Here is a 27881-nt window from a genome sequence, read left to right on the forward strand (position 1 = left end):
AAAAAAAAAAAAAAAAAAAATTTGCATTACATAATAATGGTTTTTCTCCATCAGCAGAAATGTACTTGGTGGACTAAGTGCCACCAAGCAAATAACTGAGTTATAATAAGCACTGGTTCTCTGAACCAATGTTTTGTGAGGAAAAAAAATCGAACTGATATAGGTGAATATTCCTTATCTGAAATGCTTGGAACCAAAAGTGCTTTGGATTTCACGTTTAGAATAGTTACATAATATATAATGACCTCTTTGGGGGGTGGGATCCAAGTCTAAATACAAGATTCATTTATGTTTAAATGATCTTTTTTTTTTTTTTTGGTACCAGGGATCGAACTCAGGCCGCCCTTGTGCTTGCGAGACAGGCACCGGAACCACTGAGCTAAATCCCTGGCCTCTATGTTTAAATAATCTTATACAAACCACCTGAAGGTAATTTATACAGTATTTTTAGCACACCTGCATTGTGACTATGACCCATCATGAGGTCAGGTGTGGAATTTTCCACTTATATCATGCCAACACTTAAAAAGTTTTAGATTATGCAGCATTATGGATTTTCAGATTAGAGATATTCAACCTCTATAATATAGTATTTGAATCTATTAAATGAAATGTTCCATTGACCTCAAATTTTAAAACATAATAGTGTTTATTAGAAACATTCTAATACATAAAACATAAATATAGCATGTTTAATAAAGATTTGATTTTTAGTTATTTTCAATCTTTAAGACTATCAGCCTTAATTTTTGATTGGTTTTCTAGGTTTTCCACAATATCTTTCAGATAGTTCCCATTTTTAAAAAAATGTATATATAATTCTCTTTCCGTTTGATGCAATTTATTAGTTGCCAAAATTTTTCTTTTTGTCTTCACATCAGCAAGAATATCAGTAAGGAGATGATTTAGCTTATTCAGCTGGGATTCAACTTGATGAAATTGCTCTGTTAAGTCCTGAAAAAGGAAAATAAAAATACTTTTAATCAAGAACTTTATTCCTAACACCAATTATAAATTTAAAATATAATTTACAAGGAAAGACTAAATAATTTAGTAACTCCAACAATTTTAGCAATCAATTGCAATTAAATATCTGTAACAGGCTTAGGAATTACTTGTAAAATTAATGACAACAATTTCTGGCATGTACATTAATTCAGTCAAAGCAAATTCTTACTTTCTGAAGAGTATTGGTATACAAACTGATCTATGTATTCATGGACTCAATAAATATTACTAAATGCCTACCATATGCCACTATGTATTTAAGAGACTACAGTTAGAAGGAACAACATTTTTCTCATTGAGTTTATATTCCACTTAATTAATCAAACTTTGTGTTAGCCTAATGTGTTTATTCTAAATACAGGTAGAGAAAAAAATCTTGAAATGAAGACCAGGGCTGGGGATTTAGCTTAGTGGCACCATGCCTGCCTCACAAGCACAAGGTCCTGAGTGATCTCCGGTACCCAAAAAAAGACCAATAAAAGATTTAACTCAATTAAAAAAGTCTCCATTTTACTCTTCCCAGAATGTCTTACAGGACTGAATTACAAGTAACATTCAACAAAAACCATCCTCAGGGCAGGGGATTTAGCTCAGTGGTTCTGCCGCATGCCTCGCAAACACAAGGTCCCAAGTTCAATCACCAGTACCCCACCACCACAAAAAGCCTCATATAAAATACTGCTCAAAACATGCTGGACCCTTTCAATTCAATACATTCAGTTTCCTCAGTTTCTAGCACTTAAGGTACTCTATTAATATAACAAGTTTCCATGGCATTTTGTTTTGTTTTGTTTTGCTTTTGAGACAGGGTATCACTATATAGTTCAGACTGACCTGGAACTCACTATGTAGCCTAGGCTGGTCTCAAACTCACAGCGATCCTCCTGCCTCAGCCTCCCGAGTGCTGGGATTACAGGCTTGCACCACCATGCCCGGCTTCCATGGCTTTCTAATCGATTCTTTTTTTATAAATTTAGCCAGCATTATGAGAGGATCTCAGAAAATCTTATCTCCAACTACCTCACATTCCACTGATTCTCACATGGCTCACAATGCTACAAGTACCTGAAAAGTGCTGTTATGAATACACAAATTCCTGTAACTCACTCCAGACTCATCTTTGAAACAGGGCCAGGAATCGATATTTTGACAGGCTCCCTGCTGATTGCCTATGATCTGTTGCAAATGCCAGTTCAACAGAACAGTACTCCTTAAATTACATTTTTACAGCATCTAACTTTGACATTATCTACATTTAGTGTTTTCCTTTGAGAAAAACTTCATAAACTTGAATACACTGAAAAACAAAGAAATAATCTTTAATTTTAACTAAATAACAAATATCTATAGTTGCTAAAAGACTCCTGTAGATTATCAAAAAATGTTTCATTTCATTAATGAAACTGCAACTAAAAAAATTGATACATTTTATACCATAATGAGGTAGTGAAAAATATTAATAGTAATGATAAGATTATAGAAATTACCATATGATGAATTCTAAGATGCATTTTTTTACATCTTAACATCTGAAATCAAGATGTATCTTATTACAATTGAGAGAATCATAATTATTTCTGACAGGCACTTTTTTTTTTTTTTAAAAGACAGGGTCTCATTATATAGTTCAGACTGCCCTGGAACTCACTGTGTAGCCCAGGCTGGTCTCAAACTCACAGCGATCCTCCTGTCTCAGCCTCCTGAGTGGTGGGATTAAAGGCATGTGCCACCACACCCGGCTTCTGACAGGCACTCTTTAAGAAATGCTTTCTCAACATTCTTGACGAACAGTATAGAAAAATACAACCAATTGAATTAAAAAGTAACAAATGAATTTAAACTGAATGTGAAGTTTTATAAAAATTTTCATGGGCTTATTTTTTCCTTTTAAAGTATATTCCAAAGTGGTATGATAAAAATCTATGTCCACTTTCCCCAATAAGCAGCATTTGATCTTCAAATATTAGCAATGGACAGACCATTGGCTTTCCATACCCGATCATACGTTCTTACTTTAAATCAGTATTTGGAAAATCCCAGCATTTATGCAGTAGATATAAACAGAAATACAAAAACATGTGCCATCCCATCTCAATAAATTATCCTAAAAAAAAAAAAATCTACGTCCACCTATACCTAAAAACTCCTGTGTAATAAGCACAGTATAAAAAATTAAAATCATCAATAAGCATCATGTCAGTTTTCTTCTTCTTTTTTTGTTGGTAGCAGGGATTATAATCAGTACCTTATGCTTGCAAGGCAGGCAGAAGAAACACTGAGCTAAATTCGTGGCCTGCATCATGTCAATTTAACGGGAAGATTTTTATTTCTTAGTAATTCATAAAATGATGATGTACCATATGATCAATGGTATCTAATACACACTACTGGTCAAATTATAAATAGGTGCCATTCCAGGCAGGGGATTTAGCTCAGTGGTGCCACGCCTGCCTCAAAAGTGCAAGGTCCTGAGTTTGAACCCCTGGTACTGGAAAAAATAAGTAAGTAAATAAATAAGTAGGTACCATTCTTTAAGAAAGGAATTTGGCAGTATCAGTGTGTGTGTGTGTGTGTGTGTCTGTGTGTGTGTGTGTGTGTGCATCAATGATCTTACTTCCAATAATTAATCCAAATGAAAGTATTCAACAACAAAAAAGCTAATATACCCAAAGACATAGATGATGTTGATGAAGATCAAACAAAAGAAAAAGATGAAGACTATCAACATATCCAAAATGGTAGATTGGTTATAGAAATTATGACACACTAATTAAATCAATAGAGTATTATAAAAATTAAGAAAACTATTTAGAGAGTAAAAAGTTATATTTCATAATGCTAACTAGAAAGGAAGAATAAAATTAATGAAGATAAAACTATATGTCTTGCAATTACTAACCAAAAGAAAGATGGCACAGTGGCCAGGGATTTAGCTCAGCCTGCCTCGCAAGCGCAAGGTCCCAAGTTTGATCCCCAGTATCAAACAAAGAACAACAACAAAAAAAGATGGCACAGAAATATTAGTATCAGGCCAAGAATAAGGCAAAAGGCATAAAAGGGATAAAGATGTCATTATGTAATACTAAAATGCTTTGATTCGGTACAATTTAAATACACCAAGATAATTATTCACCAAAATGTTAAAAACCTGGATATAATTTATAAAATATACTCAAAATACATAAAGAAGAAACTGATACAACTATACAGAAAAAATGTCAAGTCCACCATAATAGTGGGTTTTCACACACTTCTCTCGTTAACAGATCAAAACAATAAAATCTTAAAAAACTAGCCACAAATACCGCTTTCACGCCCCTTAAGAGTGGCTACTGTTAACAAACACAACAGAATTAAGTGTTGTCAAAGATGGGAGAATCTTACACAATATTGGTGGAAATGGATAATGGTATAGTTGCTGCAGAAAACAGGCAGTTTCTCAAAAAGTTAAACACAGATTTACCAAAATCAAGTAATACCACTCGTAAGCATACACCCAAAATAAACAAAAGCAGAAACTCAAACAGATGCTTGTACACCAATTTTACAGAAACATTTTCCACAACAGTAAGAAGGTGGAAACAAAGCCGGGCCGGTGGCACATGCCTATAATCCCACAACTCGGGAGGATCACCTGAGTCCAAGGCAACATGGGCTACATAGTGAGCACAGGGCCAGCCTGAACTACAAAGGGAGACCCTGACTCAAAAAACCAACCAACCAAACAAAAAAGATGGAAACTATTAAAATGCCATCAACAATGGAATATTAGTCTTAAAAAGGAAGGCTATCTTGCCACATGCTACCATGTGGATGAGCCTTGGAAACATGCTAAGTGAAATAAGGCAGGAACAAAAAGGCAAATATTTTATGATTTCCACTTACATGAAATATCTATAAGAGACAAACTCACAGAGACATAAAGTAGAATGGTGGTTGCCAGAGGCTGGGCAGAGGCAGAAATGGGGAGCTACTGATTAATGTGTACAGTTTTGGGGGACGATGAAAAAGTTCTGGAAATAAATACTAGTCACAGTTGCATAACAATAATAATACAATTAATGCCACTGAATTACACTCAAAATGCTTAAAATTACAAATTTTATTTTGTATGCTTTACCACAATTTAAAGAAACAATAACAAAAACCTTAATCGTGGGCCTTTGTTTCAATGGAGGGCAAGCTAATTTTTCAGATCAATCTTCTCACTTGAAACAATTTAAAAAGTTCAAGGGTGGAAGAACAGTTCAATGGTACAGTGCTTGCCTACCCTGCATGAGGCCTTGGGTTCAGCCCCCAGCACTGCAATGAATGAATGAATGAATGAATGAAGTGTTTTTTAAAAACCAAAACAAAAGTTTTCTAACAACAACAACAAAAAGTTTTCTAAAACAACAAAGAATCCAGAGCATACAGAATGGGGAGTCAAACAGAAGATATTTTCTGTAATATGTTGAGAACCCAAAGGACAGCCATAAGATCAGATTGGCACAGAAGTGGAAGAACCCCACTTCAAATTACAGCCCAGTAAGAATCGCTAAGATTCTTCAATGACTCTTAGGCTATGAACTATTTTTTTGTTCAGAACTATCCAGTGTCCACAGTATCAAACAGACAGTGACGAAGGCAAAGCCATTTTAAGATTTTTTTCACAATAAGGGGTTTCACTCACTGGGAGACACTAAAAAATTAAGGTTCATTAATAATAAAAATGCAATTTAAAGACTGACATTATACCTTAAATTGGTATGCCCCAATATAGGGTACTGAAACTATCTGGAGAAAAAATAAGTAAAAATAAAATTAGAACTCTATCTTATATCATATAATAAAAATAAACTGCTGGATTAAAGAACTAAAAGCAAACAGCATATCCTTAAGAATAAAGCAAAAGAGGGCTGGGGGTTTAGCTCAGCAGCACTTCACCTGCCTTGCAAGCGCAAGGTCCTGAGTTCTATTCCCAGTACCCCCCCCAAAAAAAGAATAAAGCAAGAGACTATAATGATACTAAAAGTCAACCGTAGCAAGACACAAAAAAACACTGGTGTACATGAATGTTTGTTTAAAAAAATAATAATAATGATAAATTACATAAAAATTAAAATCCTTTAAAAGAAAAATGAGACAGTAAAAAATATGAAAAGATAGCCATAAATATATTTCACACATAATTAACAAAGGATTAGCTCTGAAGGGTACAAAGAACTCTCACACATACAAAAAAAAGGGCAAAGTAAATGAACAAACAATTCTCAGAATAAAGTGAATGGCCAATAAACATGTAAAAAAGAGGATTAACCTCCCTAGTAATAGGTACAATACAATATGGTACAACTGCTTTGGAAAACAAGACAATACACAGGCCGAGCATCCCTATTTTTTTTTTTTTTTTTTTTTTGGTACTGGGGATCAAACTCAGGTCCTTGTTGCTTGCGAGGCAGGTGGTGGAACCACTGAGCTAAATCCCCAGCCCTAAGCATCCCTAATCTAGAAATCCAAACACAGAAAGTTTAAGGGCTTTCTGGTTGTTGCTGTCACTGTTGCTTTGTTTTTTGAGACAAGGTCTTGCTATGTAGTTCCGGCCTTTAACTCACAGTGATCCTCCTGCCTCTGCTAGGATTACAATTGTGTGCCACCACGCTCAGCCTATTGCTTGTTTCTTAATATTGTAGGTACATAAAAAGCTCTAGTCGTTCAGTTTTCCCTTCTATATTACTAAGATTCAACTATATGAAATTCCACAATTATCTATTCTATTGGCAGACATTTAGGTTGTTTCGTTTTTGCTGCTACAAATCAGACTGCTGTAAATAGTCTAGTTGTATGCCTCATAGATACATATTTTTAAATGCTTATAGCATGTGTGCACTCACATGCACACACACACACACACACACACACACACATCCCTATGAATGAAACTGCTAGATTGTAATATACATATTCACTTTCACAGGTACCAGTATTCTTTATCTGAAATCCCTGGGACCAAACAAAAGTGTTTCAGACTTCTGAGTTCTTTGAATGTTGGTATATTTGCATTAAATTTACCAGGTGACCATCCCTATCTGAAAATCTGAAGCAAAAACAAAAAAAAAAAAATTCTTTTTGGTTTTTCGAGACAGGGTCTCACTATGTAGTTGAGACTGTCCTGGAATTCACTATGTAGACCGGGCTGGTCTCAAACTCACAGTGATCCTCCTGCCTCAGCTTCCCAAGTGCTGGGATTACAGGCATGCACCACCACGCCCAGCTTCAGAAATTTTTGAGCTCCAATATTTTGCTCCCACTTCTGTTGTTTTGAATCCCACTTCTGGGAAGGCTGAGACAGTAGGACCACAAATGTGAGACCAGCCAGAGCAACTTATACCTTTTTTCAAAATAAAAAAGGCTTGGGATATAGCTTCGTGGTAGAACACTTGCCTACTATGCTGAGGCTTGGGGTTCAATCCCCAGTACTGAAAAAAACATCAATATTATATTTCCTTTTGTGGTGTCTGAAAAGTTTATAAATTTTAAAGTTCTGTGTTTGATAAAACTATTTGAAAAATATATTTATATGTGAACAAAAGCTAGAAAGATAAAATTTCTTTTAGGGTAATACGATGGGATAATATCTTCTTCATGTAAATTATTTTAATATCTTTTACAATGAACATTATTATTATTATTATTATTATTTTGGTACCAGGGATTGAACTTGGGTCCTTGCGCTTGCAAGGCAGGCCACCGAACCGCTGAGCTAAATTCCTGGCTGAACATTATTTTTTAAAACATTTTAACTATGGCAAATACCCACCTGATCACTAAGCAAAAGCTGATTTCTTCCTCGATACAAAGCATCACAAAGAACATCCACATTATTATTCAGTTTAGACAGAAATAAAAAATGTTCTTGAGCAGATACTGTCAACTGATCTTGTACTAAAGAAACATCCTGTTTCAATTTCTCAGCCATTTCCTCTAGGTTCCCATGAGTTATAAACAATTCTTTTCTCTTATTCTCTCCCTCTAAAAGTTGATAAAGCCTAAAATATAAAAATAAAAATTATAAGGAAGAAGTTGTCAACTTAGTACAGTTTTCAAAATTATAATTCACTACAGTGGAACATTTGTGGAGATAGCTAAATAACAACCAAAAAAAAAAAAATTTGTGTGTTTCTAAAATCAAGCAACTGAATATTTCAACAAGACTATTTCAGTACAGAAATGTCCTACTGTATCTGAATTCCTAGTTTCTCCATTCTCAAGTTAAAGATATAAAATCTTTCTTAGCTTTAACTCCCATTAAGCTACTTTTAACAGTGTGTTTTAGTGATACTTCCTAAGAAAACACTCCTTTCACAGAACACATCTACAAAACAATAGCAACAGCAATAAACTTAAAACAGAAGACCTAGGACTAAATTCTCTATTAAGTGAGAGGGCAGGGAAATCAATCTTTGAGTCTTAATTTTTGTATCTTAATACCTACCTATTTTACAGGGTTATGGAAAAAGACAAGAGAAAAAAACCAAAGATGAAAATAATGTAAAAAAATGAACAATAAAGAACAATATAAATGGCTACAGTAAACTTTCCTTATTCCAATCTTGTCAGTATTTGGCTGGTAAACTAAAACATTCATGAGGTATGTTAGCTCTCCAAACATTACCAGCAGGAAAAAACCATAAGCCTTAGGGCAGATGAAAAAAATCTGAGGTAATACCTTTTACACATACCTGAAACTGCTTTTCTTATATTAAAATATGTACACACACATACATTTTTTAACAAGTTATAAAAGGCTATAAAAATGGTTCAAGTCCAAGGCTGCCAATGAAGGTCTGTGGGATATAACTATACAATTCCAGGTGGCATCATTCATATAGTTCACGATCATGACGGCACTCCCTGAAACTGTGCAATGAAATAGCCCTAAGTTCCTCATTTCTTTACTAAGACAAGATTAGCTGATGTACTCATCCTCAATAATCACCAGACCAGACACATAAATGAAGTTTTCACTCTACTACCTTTTCCTGACCACCAATACTATTCAAATCTATAATCAAACTTCCTGCCCTAAATCTAAAATAATGTATCTAAATAATGGTGCCTAAAGGGGGGGTGCCACCTTAGCTCTAAAGTAGCTATGTTCAGATCTCACAAGACTGAAAAGGGAACAAAAAAAAGAAATTTTTTTTTTTTTTTTTTGGTTTTTGAGACAGAGTCTCACTATGCAGCCCAGGCTGCTCTCCAACTCAACAGCAATCCTCCTGCCTCAGCCTCCCGAGTGCTGGGATTACAGGCATGCACCACCACACCCAGCTGGGAACAAAAATTAAAAAGAAAAAACAAAGGGGGCATATAAAAGTAGAAAAGAATAAAAAGGACAGAACTGGAGTACAGTTTTTTTAAACTTCCAGATTGTAGTTCAAACTCTCCCTAGTATTTCACAAAAACAAAAGAACAAAATTATTAAGGAAGCAACAAAGTATAAATACCTTTGAGTAGAATAATCCTTGGTATCGATGGTATTCCTTAGATTTTTCTGCTGACAAATTGATGGGTCTTTTAACATTTCTAATCGCTGGAAGAGCACCTTGTTATTTTGCCTAAGTTCTTGAACTAGTTTTTCAAATTGACAATATGTGTCCCAATGCTTCCTCAATTCAATTTCATATGATAATTGTACAAATTCAAATGATGCCTTCTGCTTTATTAACTGATTTAAAACTAACTCTTGTCTTTCTGTGTAATGATCTTGTTTAGCAATCTGCAGGTCAAAATCTCCCTTTACAACTGGCATATTCAATAATTGTGCATTCTCTTTTACCACAGCAGGCAAACTTTTATCTTTTATATGAGTGATTCGTTCTTCAAGTTTCAGAATCTCACTGTTCAAGTTAGAAATTTTGGCCTCCAAATTTTCTTTAACAACAGCCTACACAAACAAAAACAATTACACTTCAAAATACACATTTAAACTTAGTTTTAAAATTACTTTTGCTTTCTACTTTACGTGACCAACTTATATGCCAACGAATAAAAACTAATTCCATATAGCATAAGCCAAAATTACAGTTTAAAAAGCAAAAAAAAAAAAAGTATGGAGTAAGGTCAGTATGAAACACTAAATTTTAATGCTAGTACATACATGGTTACCAAAATAAGTGATTTTTGTCATGCTTAATTTAATCAAAAACACTAATAGCACATTATTCAATGAAATGCAAATAAATGCTACTTAAGTTTTCCTTCAAAATTAACACTATCTCAGTAGGTATATTGCTAGTCATTTTAATTTTATTTTAGCATACACATACAGAACATTTTTTTTTTTTGTACCAGGGATCAAACTCAGGTACTTGCGCTTGTGAGGCAGGAACCACTGAGCTAAATCCCCAGCCCAAGACTTATTTATTGTTCCAAATTATTGTCCCTATCTGAAAATCTGAAGCAAAAAAAATTTTTTTTTTCTTTTCTTTTTTTTTTTTTGGTTTTTTGAGACAGGGTCTCTATGTAGTTGAGACCGATCTGGAATTCACTACGTAGACCAGGCTGGTCTCAAACTATGTGACAGATGTAGTAACTGAATTGATGTTGGTATTCAGACTCAGAAAAATTACATTTACTCAACTATGTAGTGGTTTACATTCCCTAGAAAAACAAGCTTCCAACATCTATAATACATCTAGACACATTCAACAAAGTAGCAGGGATTTGGTCTACTGAACCTGGACCTTCAACTTCATTAGCACCTTCGACTTCACAGCAAACAAGACAAAATACTGATAATAAAGCAACTGGTCTTTTTACCATACTTTTCAAAAAGGAAATTTCTATTCAGTCTCTATCTGAATTAATAGAAGTTTCAAATTCTGAATGCAAGTAAGTATTTTTGTTTAAAACAGATAATGTAAATTATCTAGGTATCTAGAAATAGATAACAGAATTATTACCATTTCTTCTTTCCATTAATACAAGAACCTATTTATATGAAACACTGATACATCTAACTCAAATAAGCAACAAAGAAAAATTTTTTAAAGTATAATACCTTATTCAATCTTCCTTTCTAAAGTACTTTAATATTCAATCATACATTCCTAACAATAATTACAATATGAATCCAGTCTCATTTCTTATATTTACCTTGCTGGTTAGTCTATGAAGATTCTCCTCTGCCCATTTTATACTCGACTTCATACTCAGATTATTTGCTTTCAAGTGAATTAACTGATGTTGAGCAGAGATGTATGCTAGCTGCAGTCTAGCCATCTCTAGTCGTCTCTCCTCAAGGACTTCCTCATTATCACATATAGATGACATTCGTATATCTAAAAGTTGAAAATTTTCTTCATTTGAGCTTTCAACTATTTCATGTATACCCTGAAAGAACTGCTTCTTGGTATATAACGTTAATGCTGCTGTGCTTTGCTCTTCTTGGCTTAGATATTTTTCCAAGGAAAACTGAGATAAAAACACCATGCAATTCGCCTCTTGACTGAAATCAGAATGTCTGAAGAACATCATCAATTTAGTAACTCTGTCAGTAAGAGCCTGAAGTTCATTACTGAGCTTGGTATTCGTAACATTCAGAACTCCTTGACTCTGCTTCAGTTTTTTAGTGGTTTCTTCATGTTCAGCATTTAACCTCAGAGATCTGTGGCTAGATACTGAAGTCATCAGTTGGCATTTATTACGTCGCTGAATTTTTAGGTTCTTTAATTTCTGCAGCATTCGAACCTCATCCTCTAATTTCTCCAATTCTTTATCATCCAGTCTAGGTGTCTTCAAATCAGAAGTTTTACAAGTCTTAAGAACTTCATCCAATGCTAACCCTTCTAGGATGGGCTTGCTTGATTTCTGAAGAATACTAAAGGCTTCCAGCTCTTTTTCTGACAATACATTCTGTTCACTCACATTCCCACAAAACCATTTCAAAAATGATTCATCGTCAACAGTCTCAAACAGCCAGTCAAAATCTTCTCCATTAAGAATATCAGCTTTAGGATAACCAATTTTTTTTAATGTTTCCACAAACTCATTTCCACAACTCATGCTTTAGCTACCCTAGTTTTATTTTTCTTTCTGTTTTTTTGGTATCTGATAGGAGTTTATGGTGCTGATTTTTACCAAATAAATCCAAACAGTAACAAAACTTCTACGTGACTTTTTCCCACAGAAAATGGGAAAATATTTTTAGAATCTATAATGGCTCCTCCTAGAGGGGAAGAAAACAAGTATTAGGCCACAAATTAAGTGAACGTATTTTTAAAAGGAAGATACAGATAATATCACATGATATTTGAGAGCCAGTGGACTAAAATGTAGTGATAGCTGCAATGTTTGATGAAGATAAAGGGAAACATAATCAGGGTGTTTCTCAGAAAACTGCAACAGAAATGAAAACCTAGTAACAATAAAATCTTATTTTCCCCAAAGATGAAATAGTTTCAAATACACTAGGATTGTATTTGATTCAAAGTAAATGGATCCAAACCCAAACCACAAAGTAGCTAAGCAGCCCCTTTTGCCTTCCAGTCTCACATTAAGAAAATATAAATGGCCAGGGATTTAGCTCAGTGGTTATGCCGCTTGTCTCACATGCACAAGATCCCTGGTACAAAAAAAAAAAGAAAAAAGAAAAAAAAACCAATGGTTTAATAAAAAGGATTAATATTTACCCCGATGTCTCAATGAACATCCGCCAAACTTCCAGGAATCCCCGATGCAGCGCGGAGGAAGCCAGGCCTGGGGAGTGAGAACCCAGCAGTCAGCCAGCAAGGTGCTCAGGCCTTGTTATTTCCCGCAGATGCGCGCAGACAGCCCGACGCCGAGCCGGGGCTGCTAGGCCTGCACCAGGTCCGCAGAACGGCCGTGAGGTCGCGATGCTCCAGACACCCTAGAGGCCGAAATCTCTGGGTTTTCTTGTCTGGATTTTTTTTGGGGGGTGCAGTCCGTTATGATACCTGTGCGTGTTGATAAAATATACACACACACACACACACCACCCACCCCTCCTCAACCCCGGGCGCAAACTGACAGACCTCAGGCGAAGGAGAGGCTGTCAGACTCCCGGACGCACGACGGCCCCTCAGAGACCGGGTCCAGACTCGCGGCCGCCCCCTGCCACGGGATGCCAGGCTCTTGGCAACGTGGACTGCTGCTCGCACTCCTGAAAGAGTACGCGGGCAGCACACCCCACAACCGGGCCCGAGGCGTTACTTCTCACCTCAGGATGTTCCCGCCAGATCCCTCACAGACGCCGCCAGAGCTCCGCGCGCCTCGCGCTGCCTCACGGGAGCGCCGGCAAGTACGCACGCACAGGGGGCGGGGCGACGAAGTGGGTATTCGCGCAGGCGTGGTGTCGGGGCACACGGGTCGTAAACGGCTGGAGCCGAGCGATTGCCGCACCTTCCCTGAAAGAACGATCTGATTGGCTTCTCTTGCGAAGACCCCGCCTTCGCCCCGCCCAGCCCGGGCATGTGTCTGGCGTCTGCAGATCTTTGGACCCTGTGTGTTTGGGACTCGGCGCCCGCCTCCACCTCTGTTCGACCAGAGTCCCAATGCTCTCGCGACACTTCTGAGGAACGAAAGACAGACCCGGCAGCCCTGCGAACCCAGCCTGCTCCGCTCTGACGCGTGACCCGGCACGGTGCCAGCGATCGGGCCACACGCCAGCCCAGCCCGAGCACTGCCTGGCACGTCTGCAGGGTCAGCGAGCTTCGCCGGAGACTCCGGACGGACGCTGCTTTGCATAGCACTTAACCCCCAAGCCCTCACCTGACCGCTGAGCAAAAGCTGGCTCCTCGCCTGCACATTTCCAAAACGTTAAAGTATAATCCACAGGAGCAAGGAGTGCTGTGTGTCAAGGATGCATTTAACTCAGGACGGCGGAGGGCAGAAATGACATAGGCAGTGAAAGAAAATGCTGAAAAAAGACAAGTTTAACGCAGATCTGGTCGATGCCCACAGTCCCGTGAAGCCAGAGCCCTGGTTTATCGTTTTTATTGGACAGAATGTATTTGTACCGAACAGAATCCGTTTGCATCTCTACCAGACAAAAATCACTTGCAACTCACCAATCTTGTGTAAGTTAAATCTAAACTTGCAAGCGGTCGGCTTTGGTCATTAGTGAACGGTGTTCTCCTCCCCCAGTGATAAATGGCCCCAAGGTGGCTTGTCAGATGATGCCCCAATCCAGTGTGACTAGGGATAGGTCTTTCTCCATTGTTTTTCTTAATGTTTTTAAGGAAAGAAAAAATAAGTGTTCCTGGACAGATACTGTGAATTGCACTCAAGTCAGAGATACTTCCTAGTAATTCTTGTTTTATTTTTATCCTCTTTTAAAAGTCAGCAAAGCCTAAAAGTGATCTGAAAACAAATGTGGGGGGTAATGGAATCCAGGGGGACTGAACCAGGAGGACCCTATTGGCTGTGGCTGGAAGTTGGGGGCAGCAGGGAGCCGGAGCTGAGTGGTTTTGGCCAGAGGAAGTGGAGGCCATACAGGCTGCGCCTTGAAGAAATTTCGCTGAGGAGGCAAAAACTGGAGCGGGAGCGGGGGTGGGGGGGGGCAAGTGACACAAGACGAGGGGACCGGAATGCGGGACCAAGACCGAAGGGAGGATTTTTGGGTTGTTTTGTTTTGTTTTAAAATGGGAGGAACTTGGGGATATTTATAGACTGTGAGGAGGAACTCGGAGGAGACGGAATTAAAGATGCCAGAAAGACAAGGGGCTACTTCAGAGGAAGAGATCCCAGAGCGGGAGGGTGCAACCAGCGCCCCTCATGGAAGCCTGCTTTTCTTAATGATTCCTGGGTGATTTCCTCGGCCCACAAATTCTGATTTGGAATTGCTGACCATAGTTACATGTTTGAAAGGTGTTTCTGAGGCCATAAAAAAGCCATAAAGACAGAAAGTAAAAATTACAGTATCTGCCCTTCCAGTACAAATAATAAACACAATAGGGTCCACTCTACAGACCTGGAAAGGGTTCTTGAGGTTGTATTTGGAATTTAAGAAGACAAACATGTTATACTTCTTTCCAAGACAAGCTTGCTTTCTTCCAGTCAAACGCAGCTGGGGTTTTAGTGGTGTCACAAGATAAAGGGACCCAGGGGTTTATCCTCATTGAGCCAGCCCATGGTGTGTTGTGGACCAGCCAGGGATGTGAGGGTGAGTGTTTCTGCTGTCTGCACGATGGAAGCCTTTTTCCTATGAATATTAAATAGTATATGAGGTTTTGAACAATGTCTTTTCCAACTATTTTTAAACTTTGCAAGTAACGGTGCAATATTAACGATTGTTTTCAGATGCAGTTTTCAGTGGACGTGGGTGGTAGGACTCTATTCTCCAAGCCATGGGGAGCAGGGGGTGTTTTGAAGCAGGAAAGTGACCTTTTCAGGCGTGTGTTAGAAGCTTGACTCTGCGGTAACAAAATTGACAAAAATGGAAGAGACACCTGGTACCAGGGGACACAGGAAATGGAATGACAGAGGGAGCTACATGGGCAAAACTCTGGGGCCTTGGTCTGGGAAATCTGACAAAGTCAAATTCTTCCTCCTCGGGATCCAGCTTTCTTAGATCACTGGGTTGGAGGGGAAAGGGGGAAGACTGAGTTTGTTTTCCATCGTGTTGATATTCACGTGACAAAGGTTCAAAAATCAGTCCCCAAATGCAGGAGCGGGTTTAGGTCGGCATTATCAGGAAGGAGACCCTGTGGTGGAGCTGGGAGGAGCAAGCCCAAGGGGCCAGGGCTTGGGACAGTCTCATAAAAGGCCTGAGCCAGAAAGCAGTGGGAAGAGGGGTGAGGGGCACGACCCTGGTCTACACTTTGGGATCCCAGGGGGACTGGGACCTGGCAGGGGTTCCCTTCTTTGCTAGAAGTGGCCCCATCTGCTGCACGGAGGCCCAGGGGTCTCACGAGGTTCAAGAACCCATAGTTACCACTGCCTGCGGGGGCAGAGCTCTCGGAACACCTCTCCCATGCCCACCCCAAAAGCTGCCAGTGGGTCCCCTGGGACCACCTGCAGAGGGTGATGACCCCATGCTCTCAGCAAGTCCCCACCTGGCCACCCATCTCCTTCCTTCTGTCTCTGTGGAGGGGCCCTCGGGTCAGGGCTCTCTGCTTCCAGGGAGAGATGGGCAGGAGTCCCTGGGGGCAGTCAGGGTCACTCTGGCCTGTCCTCCCGCTGCACATGGTCTCACAAACACTCCCATGAGGGCACGACAAGAGCCAGGGTCTCCATGCTCTCCACCAGCACCAGAGGACAGGGCTCTCAGGGTGGCAACAAGCCAGCCCCCAAGGGCAAGGGGAAGGGAACAAAGCCAAGTGATAGAAAGAACTGGAAGCCAGGGTGAGGTATAAAAATCTGTATTTATATTACAATGACAGAATGACACAGCACAGCCCCACCTGGAGGAGGTGGTGGGAGCCGTTCACTCTCAGCTCTGGTTTCCACTGTGCCCACCACCCAGCACCAGGCTCCCTGTGCAGTCCCAGACTCTGGCATGGAACCTGCCCCGAGGCCCTGGACAGAAACCCAGGCAGCCGGCTGGCTTGGTCAGGACCCTCTGGGCAGGCAGTGGGGGCCCAGTGAGCTGACCCTGGAGAGGCAGGGATGGTGGGGGGTAGATAGGAGCAGGGAGCCCTCGGGCTAGTTTGGCATGGGGCTCCCTCAGTCCTGGAATGTGGCCATAAGCACCTCGCCATCTCCTAGGCCAGCTGGGTGGTAGGGCCTGTCTTCGAGGAGCTGCCCCTGTAAGGTGGGAACCCCAGCCTAGCCCTGAGTACCACGTGGCAGGGGGTGGGCAGGGCACAGGTAGAGGAAGTGGGCCATGGCTACTCTGGTCCTGATTTCTTTCTAGTCACAGTGGCCACCAACAGTGGCCTCCCTGTGCAGAAGACAGGGAGCAGGGGAGGAGGTGTGGATGTGGAACTTAGCACCAGCCCCCACCCGTGGACACCCTGCCACCCCTGCTAGTGGGGGAGGTCGAGAGCACCCCTGGGTAGCTAAAGGGCCAACTCCCCAGTCTATGTGGGAGCCATGGCTTGAACAGGCACAGGTTGAGCTGCCAGGAGAGTGGCCAAGGGGCTACTCTGGTCCTCCATGTGGGGCTGGAGTCTGCGGGGCAGAGTTGAGGAGTGGGAACAGAGAGGGAAGCTGAGGGTTTGAAAACTCCTGACTCTCAGGGGCCTGGGAGTTCCAGGCCCTTCGACATGGGTTTCTGGCACATGGCAGACAGCCCCTTCCTGGGTGCTGATCCCCAAGCAGGGCTGAGATGCAGAAGGAACCCTCACCACAGGCCTGCTCGCCTCCTGCTGTACCCAGGGCCCTGCCCCCCACAGGGCAAGTTCTGTGCCAGAGCTATTTCCAGGGAACCCATCCTGTCTCTACAGGCCACTGCCCTGGGGGTTCACGGTCTGAACTAGAGAGAAACAGTTTTCCCCACTGCATGGAAACTGGTTACAAATACACCAGAGGGGATGGCAGGTGCTACTATGTGCCAGCCCTTGGGCCACCACCCAAGTATTGCTGTGTGGTCCCTGCCCATGGGGACAAGGACTTCAGGACTGAAAGGCCACATAACCAGAGAGAACACTGTGCTCATCAGCTGCCGACGTCAGACTCCTGGAGCCCTTGCCCTGGCCTAGAGCAGGGTTCGAGTTGGGTTACAGATTGGCAGGCAGACCTGTTGTCCCCAGCTGCACAGGCCACACCCACCCGTTGCAGGGAGGTCATACTGGGAGCCAAGTGATGGCTCCACACACAGGAAGCCAGGGCTGCTGGGACAGCTGCCTGAGGGGAGGGCACAGAGGGCACCTGCCTGGCAGGGCTGGACATCTTGTGTCCCTTAAGGGACATGCTGGTGGCAGTGGGCAAGGCATGACGGGGCACAAGGCACACTATGACAACGTGATAGAGGACGGGTCCCTGAGACGCTGGGTCACTCCCACCCCTCAGCAAATAAGGACACAATGACAGCTAGGAAAATAGAGTACAAAAGTCTCATACAGGAAATAGAGGCGTACAAACTCACATCTCTTGGTGAGAGTCTTTAGAGCTTTTTTCTTTTTTTAAAAAATGTTTCTGTTTTGTTTTTTTTGGGAAAAGCCTCTGCCAGCTGAGGCTGCCACAGGCAGAACTGGTGAGGTCCCTCAAAGGGAGCTGCCTTGCTAGGCAGTGTGGCTTTTCTTTTTTTCTTTTTTTTTTTTTTTAAGAAAGGGAGGTGAAGCTGGGCGTGGTGGCACACGCCTGTGATCCCAGTGTTCTGGGAGGCTGAGGCAGAAGGACTGCCAAGTTCAAGACCATCCTAGGCAACTCAGCAACTTAGTGAGACCCAGTCTCAAAACAAAAACAATTTTTAAAGGGCTGGGATGTAGCTCAGTGTGAAGGTCCTGGTTCAATCCCCAGTACTGCAAAAAAAGTGTGAAAAGAAATGGAAGAGAGAGAAGAATGGAGATGAGAAAGCCAAGGACCCAGTGGCTCAGCTGCTGGCCTGGCCCTTCTCAGGCTTTGCAGGGAAGAGAAACCCAGTTCCTGTGCAGACCGGTCAGAGCTGCGGGGGCCAGCACTGGCCTCAGTGACCCTTGAAGGCCAGCCTCTCGGGACATCTGTCCTGTGGGTGCTCACGTGTCTGCGCGTGCAAGCGTGTGCGTGGCTGCAGGCCTGGGTGCGTGTGCCCATCTGCCGGTCCTAACAGAGTAGAAGCTGCCCAGCCTGGCATGGGACGGCTCGGCCTCTCCGCCCGCGTGCCCCAGCGTGCTCACCCAAGTCCCGCCTGGTGCAGAGCCTTCTGCTCTGTCTACACCTCAGGAGCTTCGAGGACGACTGCCAGGCGCACTTCCCTTCCTTCCTCCGGCCACTCCTTCCTCCTGGGATCCGGCATTGGAGCTGGGCTCCCTGAGGTGGTCAGGAAGCCCTTTACGCAGTGCCTGCTGAGGTTTGCAGCAATGACATTTAATACTTCTGGAATGATTAAGAATCGGAGAACAGACGTGGGCGGCTACGCTGGGCTCCAGGTGGTGGCTACCGGGCCCTGCCTCCCTGCAGGGGGCCCTGCCCGTGGGGCGGGGAGGGCAGAGGCTGGCAGCCTGAGCAGGCAGCAGCTGGAGCTTCCAGCATGGCACAGCAGTGGGCCAAGGAGAGGCTGGCATCAGCTGAGGGAGGACCGGAGTGCTGCCACGTCTAGCTGGGCAGGCAGGCAGCCAGGAAGCACAAGGCGAGGGGCCTACAAGAGGCTGGGGCGGCCAGGCGGCCTGCAAGGGCGCCCATAGCCGCCATCGCTGCAGCCACCGCTCTGCAGGCTGTAGTGGTCATCGGCATCACTGCTGCTCCCAACACTGTCCAGCTCACCCGGGCCAAACTCCATGCCCTCTATGTCCACCTCTGGGGAAACAGAGAGGAGTCATCAAGCACTGCACAGCAGAGTGGGTGCCCTCCGCGCCAGGACCTTTCATGGAAGTCTGGTCTCTGAGGGGGCCCAGCCAGCCCCACAGTGGCAGCGGCTGGGACAGCTCTGCTCTGCAGCTCTCGGTTACGAGCCAGCACTTCCCAGGGCCCAATGGCCTCTGGTGCTCATGCAGCCCGGGCACTGGCCATGCCGCTCCTCCCTCCTGCACGCCTCCGTGAAGGACGAAGTCGGTCCTCACAGGCAGCAGTCCCCAGAGCCGCCCCAGGTGCTTCCTCTTCCACGGGGTCCCCCTCAGTGCCCCACCTTGCTCTGAGTCATCCGTGGAGACAGCGGAGCCGGTGCTGTCCGTGCGCACACGCTCCATGCTCTGCACCGACAGCTGCTCCAAGCGCCGCTTCAGGAAGCGATGCTCCCGCTGCAGCTGCTCCTTGATGCTCAGTGCCCGGCGGTCCTGCTCCTCCAGTTTCTGGGGACAGGGATAGGACAGGAGGCGATGGTGAGCCCGTGGTCAGGAGGGGGCATCCCCCACAGGTGCAGAGACACAAGGCCAGGCAGGATCCACACCTCGATACGGCCCAGCCAGGCCACAGCCACAGAGCACCCTCCCCACCCAGCCAGGCTGTGTCATGTGTGGACCCAAAACTCTAAGACAGGGCTGCCCAGCTAGCACCATCCTCTCCAGGGGACAGCCCTGCCATTGTGCCTTGCCTGCCCCTCAGTCTGGGCCCTTGCCATGCCTGTACCTGCAGCACCTGCCCTCCCGTTGTCCTCCAACTGTGCCTCTCTCAAAGCCCTGTCACCCCTGCCTGGGTGCCCATGCCTGGGACACAGAGTAGGCCCTTCAAGGGGACAGAAGTCTTCCCTGGCTAGCCCTGACATCCCAGATCCCCATTCAGCAGGACCTGAAGATCATGGGGGCTGCTCCAGGAAGTATCTCCCTCAGTCCCTAGAGCACCCCTACCTTCCTCACACCCTGAGCGGTACTGCATCTGGTCGGCCTCTCTGCAGAGACACAGAGGGAGCTCCTGCCCTTCTGGCCAGCCCACTTTACAACTGCTGCCAGTCATGACCAGGGCCACGAGAGTCACGTGTACCCTAAGTCCCCTTCTGGAGCCTGGTCAGCCATCCAACACACTGTACCCTCCAATCACCAGGCCAGTTACCTCCCCGACCCCTAGCAACTCCTGTGGCTGTGCCCACAAAACAGCACAACCCCCCAACATGCACCTCCTAGGTGGCTCCCCACTCCCTCTGGGGCCTTTGGGTCAAAGGCTGGCCAGGACGGGGCAGGCTGGGCCTGCTCACCTTGATGTGCATCTTGGCACGCTTTAGGAGGCTCAGTGTCGTGTGCCGCGTGCTGTCTGGGCCCAAAGGCACCAGCTGCTTCAGCTGCTCCAGGTAGAGTCTGAGCTTGGCTCGTCTGAAAGAGCCAGAGATGGGACCATCAGGCCAGGCGACAAAGCCAGAGGTGACAGTGGGAGCCACTGACCGAGGCCTGCACAGACTCAACCCACCACAGGGTCCCCCTCCCGGCCTGGCTGGCACGTGCCAGAGGAGCAACTAGCCACATGCAGCCCTCTGGCCGTGGCATCCACAAGGCCTCACATCCAAGTGACGCCCAGCCTGAGCTCGAGAAGACCTGGACAACATCTAGGCCTCCCACCTCACCATGTACAGTGTCCTTGGTTGCAGCTATCCTCACTGAAACCTGAGTCTGCTGAGGCAGGAAGGGCCGAGGACCTGCCAGACTCTCCACCCTGAGTCTGCAATCCCTTCGGAATCTGCTGCAGTTCAGATTTTGTCCCCACCTCCATAGGGATGGATCCATTTTCCCCAAAATTGGAGCCAAATACTCAGGGTTCATGAGCCGTGATCCCTTGAGAAACGCTGCCTTCCCTGGGTGGGGAGGGGCAGCAAGCTGGCCCCTGAGCTTCCCTCTGATGTCTTGCAATGGCCCGGGACCTCTGCTGTGCCTGCACACATGCACCCACCTACAGCTCACACGTGACGCTCCACAGACCCATCCAGCCCTGCTTCCAAACCCAGTTTGCTTCGCTTAGAATAAATTCCTAAGAGCAGGCCTGCCAAGTCAGGGAATAGAATATGTTTCCAGGCTTTAAAAAAATCTATTGCCCAACAGCCCTGCCACAGCCAGCACCCACATGTGCTTTTCCCTTTCCATGTCTGCTCCATAGCTGCGGAGCCCTTGCAAACCCATAGCCTCCTTCATTCCTGCAAACACCCTGGAGGACAGTAGGCAGGGACAGCCACCTCCTGGACAGAGGAGAAGCCTAGGGCCCAGAGCTGGAAGAGCCACTGGGTGCAGAGAGAGGTAGAAGGGGCTGTGATTCTGGGTCACTTCCTGCTAGTGCATCCATTCCGCCCCTCCATGGCAAAACACCTTCCTGCCCAGGGGCCCAGCCCACAATACCTGGGGAGCCAGAGGTTCTGGATTAACCCGAAACAGACCTTAGGAAGAACTTCCAGGGCACAGGATGGAGGCTGCACTTGGCTAGATAGGCTCTGGGCCCCGGGCCACAGCTGCAAGACTACCAACAGTGCCAGAACCTCGGCCTCTTCTCCAGGGGAAAATATCCCCCACCCCCAGAAACCGAAGGAGCAGGAGGCGCTAACTGGGGCAGGGGAACAGAGCTCTCTGCTCAGTGGCAGGGACGCTCCTGAGACGGATCCCCACCGTCCTGAAGCCACCACAGAACCAAGTCTGCAAATGGCGATGCTGCCAGGGATCTCCCCTGGCCCAATCATTACACAGACACAGCAATTTCTATACCTACCACTCAGGACTTGCTCCAGCAGCACACAACTTTTATGAAGGAAAATTTTAGGAATACAAAGAATAAAAGTACCCTCACATTCCATCACCTGTACACAACTGCGTTGCTATTTTAGTGTATTACATTCCCACGTCATGAATGTTAAGTGAAAAAAGCCAGGATACAGACCCAAGTACGTGACAGGTGACCCAAATGTCTGAAAAAATAAAAAGTGGATGCATACAAGAGACTCCGTGGGACACAGTGAAGCGTGGGAAGCCCACATCTTGGGGGCAATGTGCGGGTAACGTTTATTTCCTTAGCTTTGTGCTTTCCTGTATTTTCCAGTTTTCTGTGTTTAAAAAAAAAATCACAGATTACTACTACAACCCGAGGACACAACTGTACAAGAAAAGAAAAAAACAAAAACAACAACTAACAAACGAAAGCAGAAAGGTATTCCCAATACATGTAAAAGACAAATGTGCCCATGATATGTCGAGCTCACACACCAAAAGGAAAAACAATCCCTCCATGTAACCACAGCCAAAGGACACAAACCACCAAGCTGCAAAATACAAAGGGCAAATCTAACACAAAACTGACTCCATCTCATGAGCAATCAAGGAAATGAAAACGTAAACAAGCACACACTCATTTTTCCCTTTGTAACAGCCAAAATGCAAAGGCTGCTGGCACTCCCTAGGCCAGCACGTGGGGACACCAGTCTGCTATGGGACAGGAGCCCTTGGCACAACTGTCAAAATCACATCGGCTCAGACCATCGGCCCGGGTTTCTACTTCTAGGGTTCAGGTCCTCCAAATCACACCCCAGGGATGCAAAGACCATACTCAGCAAGGTTCACCACAGAGAGGGCAGCGCCAGAACCTCGGAGCAGGCTCTGGGATGGGGAGCCCAGGGAGGAGACACAGACCCCAGCAGGGGGTGCTTCTCATCCCAGGGGCATTTCTGGGGTGGTATGCTGTGGAGCTATGTGCACAACATTGAGAAAGACTCATTTCTCAAGACACAGACAAGGCCACCTGACCACACACGTGCAGTGCTTAAAGCTCAACAAGCGGCCCAACACCAGGAGAGCACACAGCCAGGGCCCTGGGCTGCACAGGTCATCCTGGCACCCTGCCCTGGGCATCAGATGTGACAGGCCACCTGGGGCAAGGGCCTGGAACAGGCTCCGCCAACAGCTCACTGAGGAATGGGGGGCCACCACCCATCTCAGCCCAGGCAGCACTGGGCTGACACCAAACCCTCCTTCCTACAGTTACTGCAGCACGCCAGCCCTCCGTCCATCACCCAAGGCTGTCCCTGCCCATTTAAGGGGCTCCTGAAGGACCCCCATGTCTGGAAATATTGGGGGCAGATGCGCTGTGGGACCCCTGCATCCCTCAGCAGCTGTCTGTTCTTTAGCACAGCCTGATCATCCTGCACGGAGCCTGCCCAGCTTCCCACCGGAAAGCCTGCTCCCTCTGGAGCCCTGAGCTCCATGCTAGGTTCCTCAGCACCTGAGGGCAGAGTCCAGGCTGCCAGAGAAGACGGAGAGAGGAAATGCACAGGATGGAGGAAAGAGCAAGTACCCCACCCTCCTGTCTGTTCACCTGCATCTTCTGGCTACTGCTAACTTACACTCCCTGTGTGGTCCCATGGGAATAGCTGAGGACCCAGAGCAGGAAGGTCACACCTTGGACAGCCAAGCTCCATGCTTGGGAGAGGGCAGCAGCTCCGCTGAGGACATGTGCTGGGCCTTTAGGGGGCATTGAGTGCCAGGGAGACAGCCAGGACTCCCTACTCAGTACCCTAAGAGCAAAGCCTGGGCCGGGCGCAGGAGAAGCAGCAGCCAAGCACAGGCCTTGGCAGCCTCGTGTCCACACTGGTGCTCAGGGGAGGAGGAACTGGACTGGCGGCTTAGAGCACCACAAGGGGAAGCCCCAGAGCCCAAGCCAGGCCCAGCAAGTGTGCACCTTCAGGAGAGGCAGTGTCTGGGCCCGGCTGGGCACTTCCTTCCTTCCTCGGGGAGCTCCCAGCCACCCTTGCAGTCAGCGGCCAGCCAGGAGAGCAGCAGAAGCCTGCTCAGTCTCTGCCAGGGGCCCAAGCTCCAGGCTGCCCACACCTGAACCTTGGCCAGAAGACCTGGCACTGGGCTGGAGAGCACCCAAAGACCTCCTGGCTGCTCAGCCATCCCTTCTTTATCTCACAGGGGCCCCAGAAAGCCCTAAGCACAGACTCTGAGACGGTAGAGACAGAGGCCAGGTGAAGGGGCAGCTGCAGGGGTCAGAGGCCAGCCCTGTCCTTCCTCACATGTAACCACACCCCACCCTCCCTCCAAGGCACCACCCATCTGTCAGTTGCCCCCTCCAGGAAGCTCTCTCGGAGCAACCCTGTGCCTGCCTAGATCCTGGGTCCTGGTCAAGGCAAGGCTGATGTCCTCCGGCCTGGGAGCAACCCCAGGCCCTACCCTGCACCATCTCCCATCCCCACAGCCTCACAGGAAGCCCCCAAATACATGGGACCAATGCAGGAAGTACAAGCCCTCAGGGAACACCATGTTCCATCCCTGTAGCTGCCCACCCAGACAAAGGCCCAAATCACATCCTGGGGGAACGGAAGTTGGCAGTGTCGTGGGCACAGACAAGAGGGAAGGGGAGGGGAGAAGTGGCTGAGCTCCAAACCTTCTCAGCAAGACTAGGGTGCAGACCTGCCCACTGCGAAAGCAAGAAAGAACAGACCCATCTCAGGCAGGAGTGGAGGGCAGAAGAGAGCTACTGGCCAACACTGCTAGGGCTTCCTCAGTCCTGGAAGAGGTCCCACCCTTGGGGCTTCCTGGCCAACACTGTTTTTTCCCAGTACAAGACTCTAGCATACCTTCCTGGAATGTACAGGACAGTGGGCAGGGGCCTGGGGCGGGGGGAACCAAGGGGGCCAAGGGCTGAGCACTCCTCCAAAGGGGCTTAGATACTCCAAAGCACACCATCTCCTCCTCCAGGAAGCTGGCCACGACTGTCACCAACATTAGGGCCCCTGTTCCAACTCCCTGACCCAGGCTGAGGGTCCAAGAGCACAGCCTGGGCCCGTGCACCTGCCTGCCAGCCTGAAACTGCCTGGACATAGACACCTAAGGTACAGGCAGCCCTCCCAGGACAAAGCAGGCTGGCCACAACCTTGCCTCAGCAGATGGGGCCACAGGGGAATGAGGGATCACTTACCTGTGCTTTTCTAGTTCATTGTGTGAAGACCTGTTCAGAGAGACAGAAAAACAGGGCTCACTCAGAGGCCCAACACCAGAGCACAGATGACGACGGCCATGCCCAAGAGCTAGAAGCCACAGACAGCAGCCAGACAGGCTGGGGTCCTGGGCTGTCCCCAGACTGAAGGTGGAGTACAGAGAGGGAGCAGAAAGGAGGCCCAGGGCCACCCAGACCACCTTGAGAAGGCTGGGGGTCTCTGGCTGGCAGGAAGCTGCCCAAATGTCCATCCCTAAGGTCAGCCTTGAGGAGACAGGACATTCTTGTCCCCCACAGCCATGCCACTGAGCTCACACAACTGTGAGATGGGACGGATGTACAAGACAGGGAAGTCCAGACAAGCTGGCTTGCAAAGGGCATGGGAGGGACACTTGAGGTTCTCTCACTTTCCCCAGGGGCAATCTTCTGGCAGGACTAGCCATCTTAGGCCCAAGCTCAGTCTCCTTGCAGACAGTGGCCCTGCCAGTCTGGTCCATTTAGATAGGGATGCAGAATGCAGAGCCCCACAGGAGGCAGTGCCACTCAGGTAGCTTGCCCTGGTTCTTTCAGGTCATCTTCCCAGTCCAGAGGAGAACCCACAGGCCAGTTAGGGTGCCCAGCCCTCCCAGGCCCCGCATATGTGAGCAGAGGATTCAGGTAACCTCAGTGAAAACCTAGCCTGGGCACTGCCCACTACTCTTGTCTTTCCCTCACCTGCCTGACCACCCATGGCCCCCTTCCCACCATGCCTTCTGGCTCCTGGGTCTCCCTGTGCTGATCACATGGTCTGGGTGAGGAGCTTTGGAACTTCTTCCAGGGCCAGCCAGAGCCAGAGGGGCACTGCTGAAGCTCCTCCTGGCCTGCTGGCATCTGCCCATCAGCCCAAGCCACAGCCTGGCCGTGTGGTCCATAGGGTCTGCTGGCTGATGAGAGAGGCTGCAGTCGGCAGGTACCCCTCAGCATAAAGAAGCCCACCCACCCATCTATCCCCTGGAAGGATGGCACTCAGCTGGCCCTACTCTGCTGGGAGAGGGGCCAGGGCCTTCAGAGGTCCTCCTGAGTCCAGAGACCCCTACAGGGGACCTGCCCCTGGGGAGAGGTGGGGCCAGTCCTGGGCAGCTGTGCCAAGTGCTTTCCTGGCACCACCTGGGTCCCAAAAGGCAGGAAATCTCTACCTTCCTCAGAGAACCTGATCCCTTCTGCTGAGCCACTGCCCAGAGGTGTTCACAGACCCGCCCCAAGACTCCTGCTCACCCCTCACCCAGGCCCATTGTGCCTGTCCTACCCTTACCTTGGCAGAACATAGAACAGAAGCCTCATAGGTACAGGGCTGCCCTGCCATGTCAGGGGCCCCAGGCCCACCTTGGGCTGGCCGTGGTGATGGCCAGGGGAGCTGAGCTCTGCAGCAGGGGAGATGCACCCAGCCCTAGAGACTCTCTGCACCCTTCATTCCATGCTCCAGGTCTCCACCCCAGCAGAAAGTGGGAGACCAGGACCCCACCCAGGAACAAGAGTCAGAGAGGTGAGTGTCCCTGCTGATACCCCTGACCTTTGTAGGCCTCAATTTCCTGAGCTGTAAAACGGAGACAAACAACCTTCGCTTTGAAGGGCCAGGCTATAGATGAGCTCCTGGGGTGTGGGTGTGCAGGCAGCATTCAGGCAGCTTAATCTCTGACTCTGCTGGTCAGTGTGGGACACTCCACACCCTGCGAGCCTGTGACAGCAGAAGCAGGGGCCTGGCCAGCGCATCGTGGAGGCCCAAGGCCAGGGTGTCCCAACACTCCTGTCCTGTACTGTAAACTGTCCCCAACAGGGGACCAGGGGCTGGGGCTCAGGGGCTGGGGCTCAGGAAGCTGGAGCTTCAACCAATTCTTTGCCAGGCCCAGGACGCCACAGAGCTGGATCCCTTTGCCAGCCTCTCTGTTTCCCAAGAACAGGCGGCCACAGGAATGAGCCACACCCTCTGCCAAGGGGCCCCAAAGCCCCCAGCCAGCACAGCTTCAGCCCTGGGAGAGGGAAGGGGCTGGGCCAAGGCAGGGCCCTGGACATTGCCCAGCGTGTGGTGGACCTGGCAGTGGCTGGTAGAGTGGAGCCTCAGGAAGCCGCAGCCCAGAGGCCAGGTCCCCACGGGGGCTGAACGTGCACTCTAAGATTCAAGGCTTGCAAACTCTTAACTACAAGGTCCAGGGGACCAAGGGAGCAATTGGCTTCTGGGAGCCTGCAGCCTGCCCCCTCTTCTTACTCCACCAAAGGCCCCGGCCCAGCACTTCTGGCTGGAGCTCCGCAGTCCAGGGCTGGGCGGGCCGGTGGGCACGGGGAGGGGGTCTTTGTCTGGACTTCAGGGGTGGGGTGCGAGTGGAGGTGCAGGGCCCGGGACAGGGAGAGAGCTCAGGGCCACCGCATGGGGCCTTCGCGTTCCAGGGCCCAGAACTGTAGGCTGCGGCCGCTGACAACGC

At 47.0% G+C, this 27881-nt stretch overlaps 3 protein-coding genes across 9 annotated transcripts in view; all 3 read right to left on the reverse strand.

Annotated features, from left to right (window-relative positions):
* Poln (DNA polymerase nu) overlaps positions 1 to 12741 on the reverse strand; it is a 125408-nt gene extending 112667 nt beyond the window's left edge. For all 7 annotated transcript variants that reach the window (XM_019210322.2, XM_019210319.2, XM_033758849.1 and 4 more), the window contains exon 1: positions 12681 to 12741. The gene's annotated coding sequence lies outside the window, so the exon portion shown is untranslated. The remainder of the gene's footprint in view (positions 1 to 12680) is intronic.
* Positions 706 to 12759, reverse strand: Haus3 (HAUS augmin like complex subunit 3). Its single transcript, XM_010641721.3, has 5 exons — positions 12681 to 12759; positions 11146 to 12217; positions 9495 to 9934; positions 7808 to 8036; positions 706 to 954 (listed from the first exon to the last, which is right to left on the reverse strand). The coding sequence occupies exons 2-5, from the start codon at positions 12052 to 12054 to the stop codon at positions 721 to 723; spliced, it is 1812 nt and encodes a 603-aa protein (XP_010640023.1). The 5' UTR covers positions 12055 to 12217; positions 12681 to 12759; the 3' UTR covers positions 706 to 720.
* A 5640-nt stretch (positions 12760 to 18399) lies between these two features.
* Positions 18400 to 27864, reverse strand: Mxd4 (MAX dimerization protein 4). Its single transcript, XM_010641725.2, has 4 exons — positions 25408 to 27864; positions 20717 to 20831; positions 19715 to 19877; positions 18400 to 19386 (listed from the first exon to the last, which is right to left on the reverse strand). Exons 1-4 carry the CDS (start codon positions 25674 to 25676, stop codon positions 19229 to 19231), a joined length of 705 nt encoding a protein of 234 aa, XP_010640027.1. The 5' UTR covers positions 25677 to 27864; the 3' UTR covers positions 18400 to 19228.
* Between the last annotated feature and the right edge of the window lie 17 nt (positions 27865 to 27881).

This window comes from Fukomys damarensis, unplaced genomic scaffold (assembly GCF_012274545.1).
Source record: "Fukomys damarensis isolate Sample0158 unplaced genomic scaffold, DMR_v1.0_HiC HiC_scaffold_35, whole genome shotgun sequence".
NCBI lineage: Eukaryota > Metazoa > Chordata > Mammalia > Rodentia > Bathyergidae > Fukomys > Fukomys damarensis.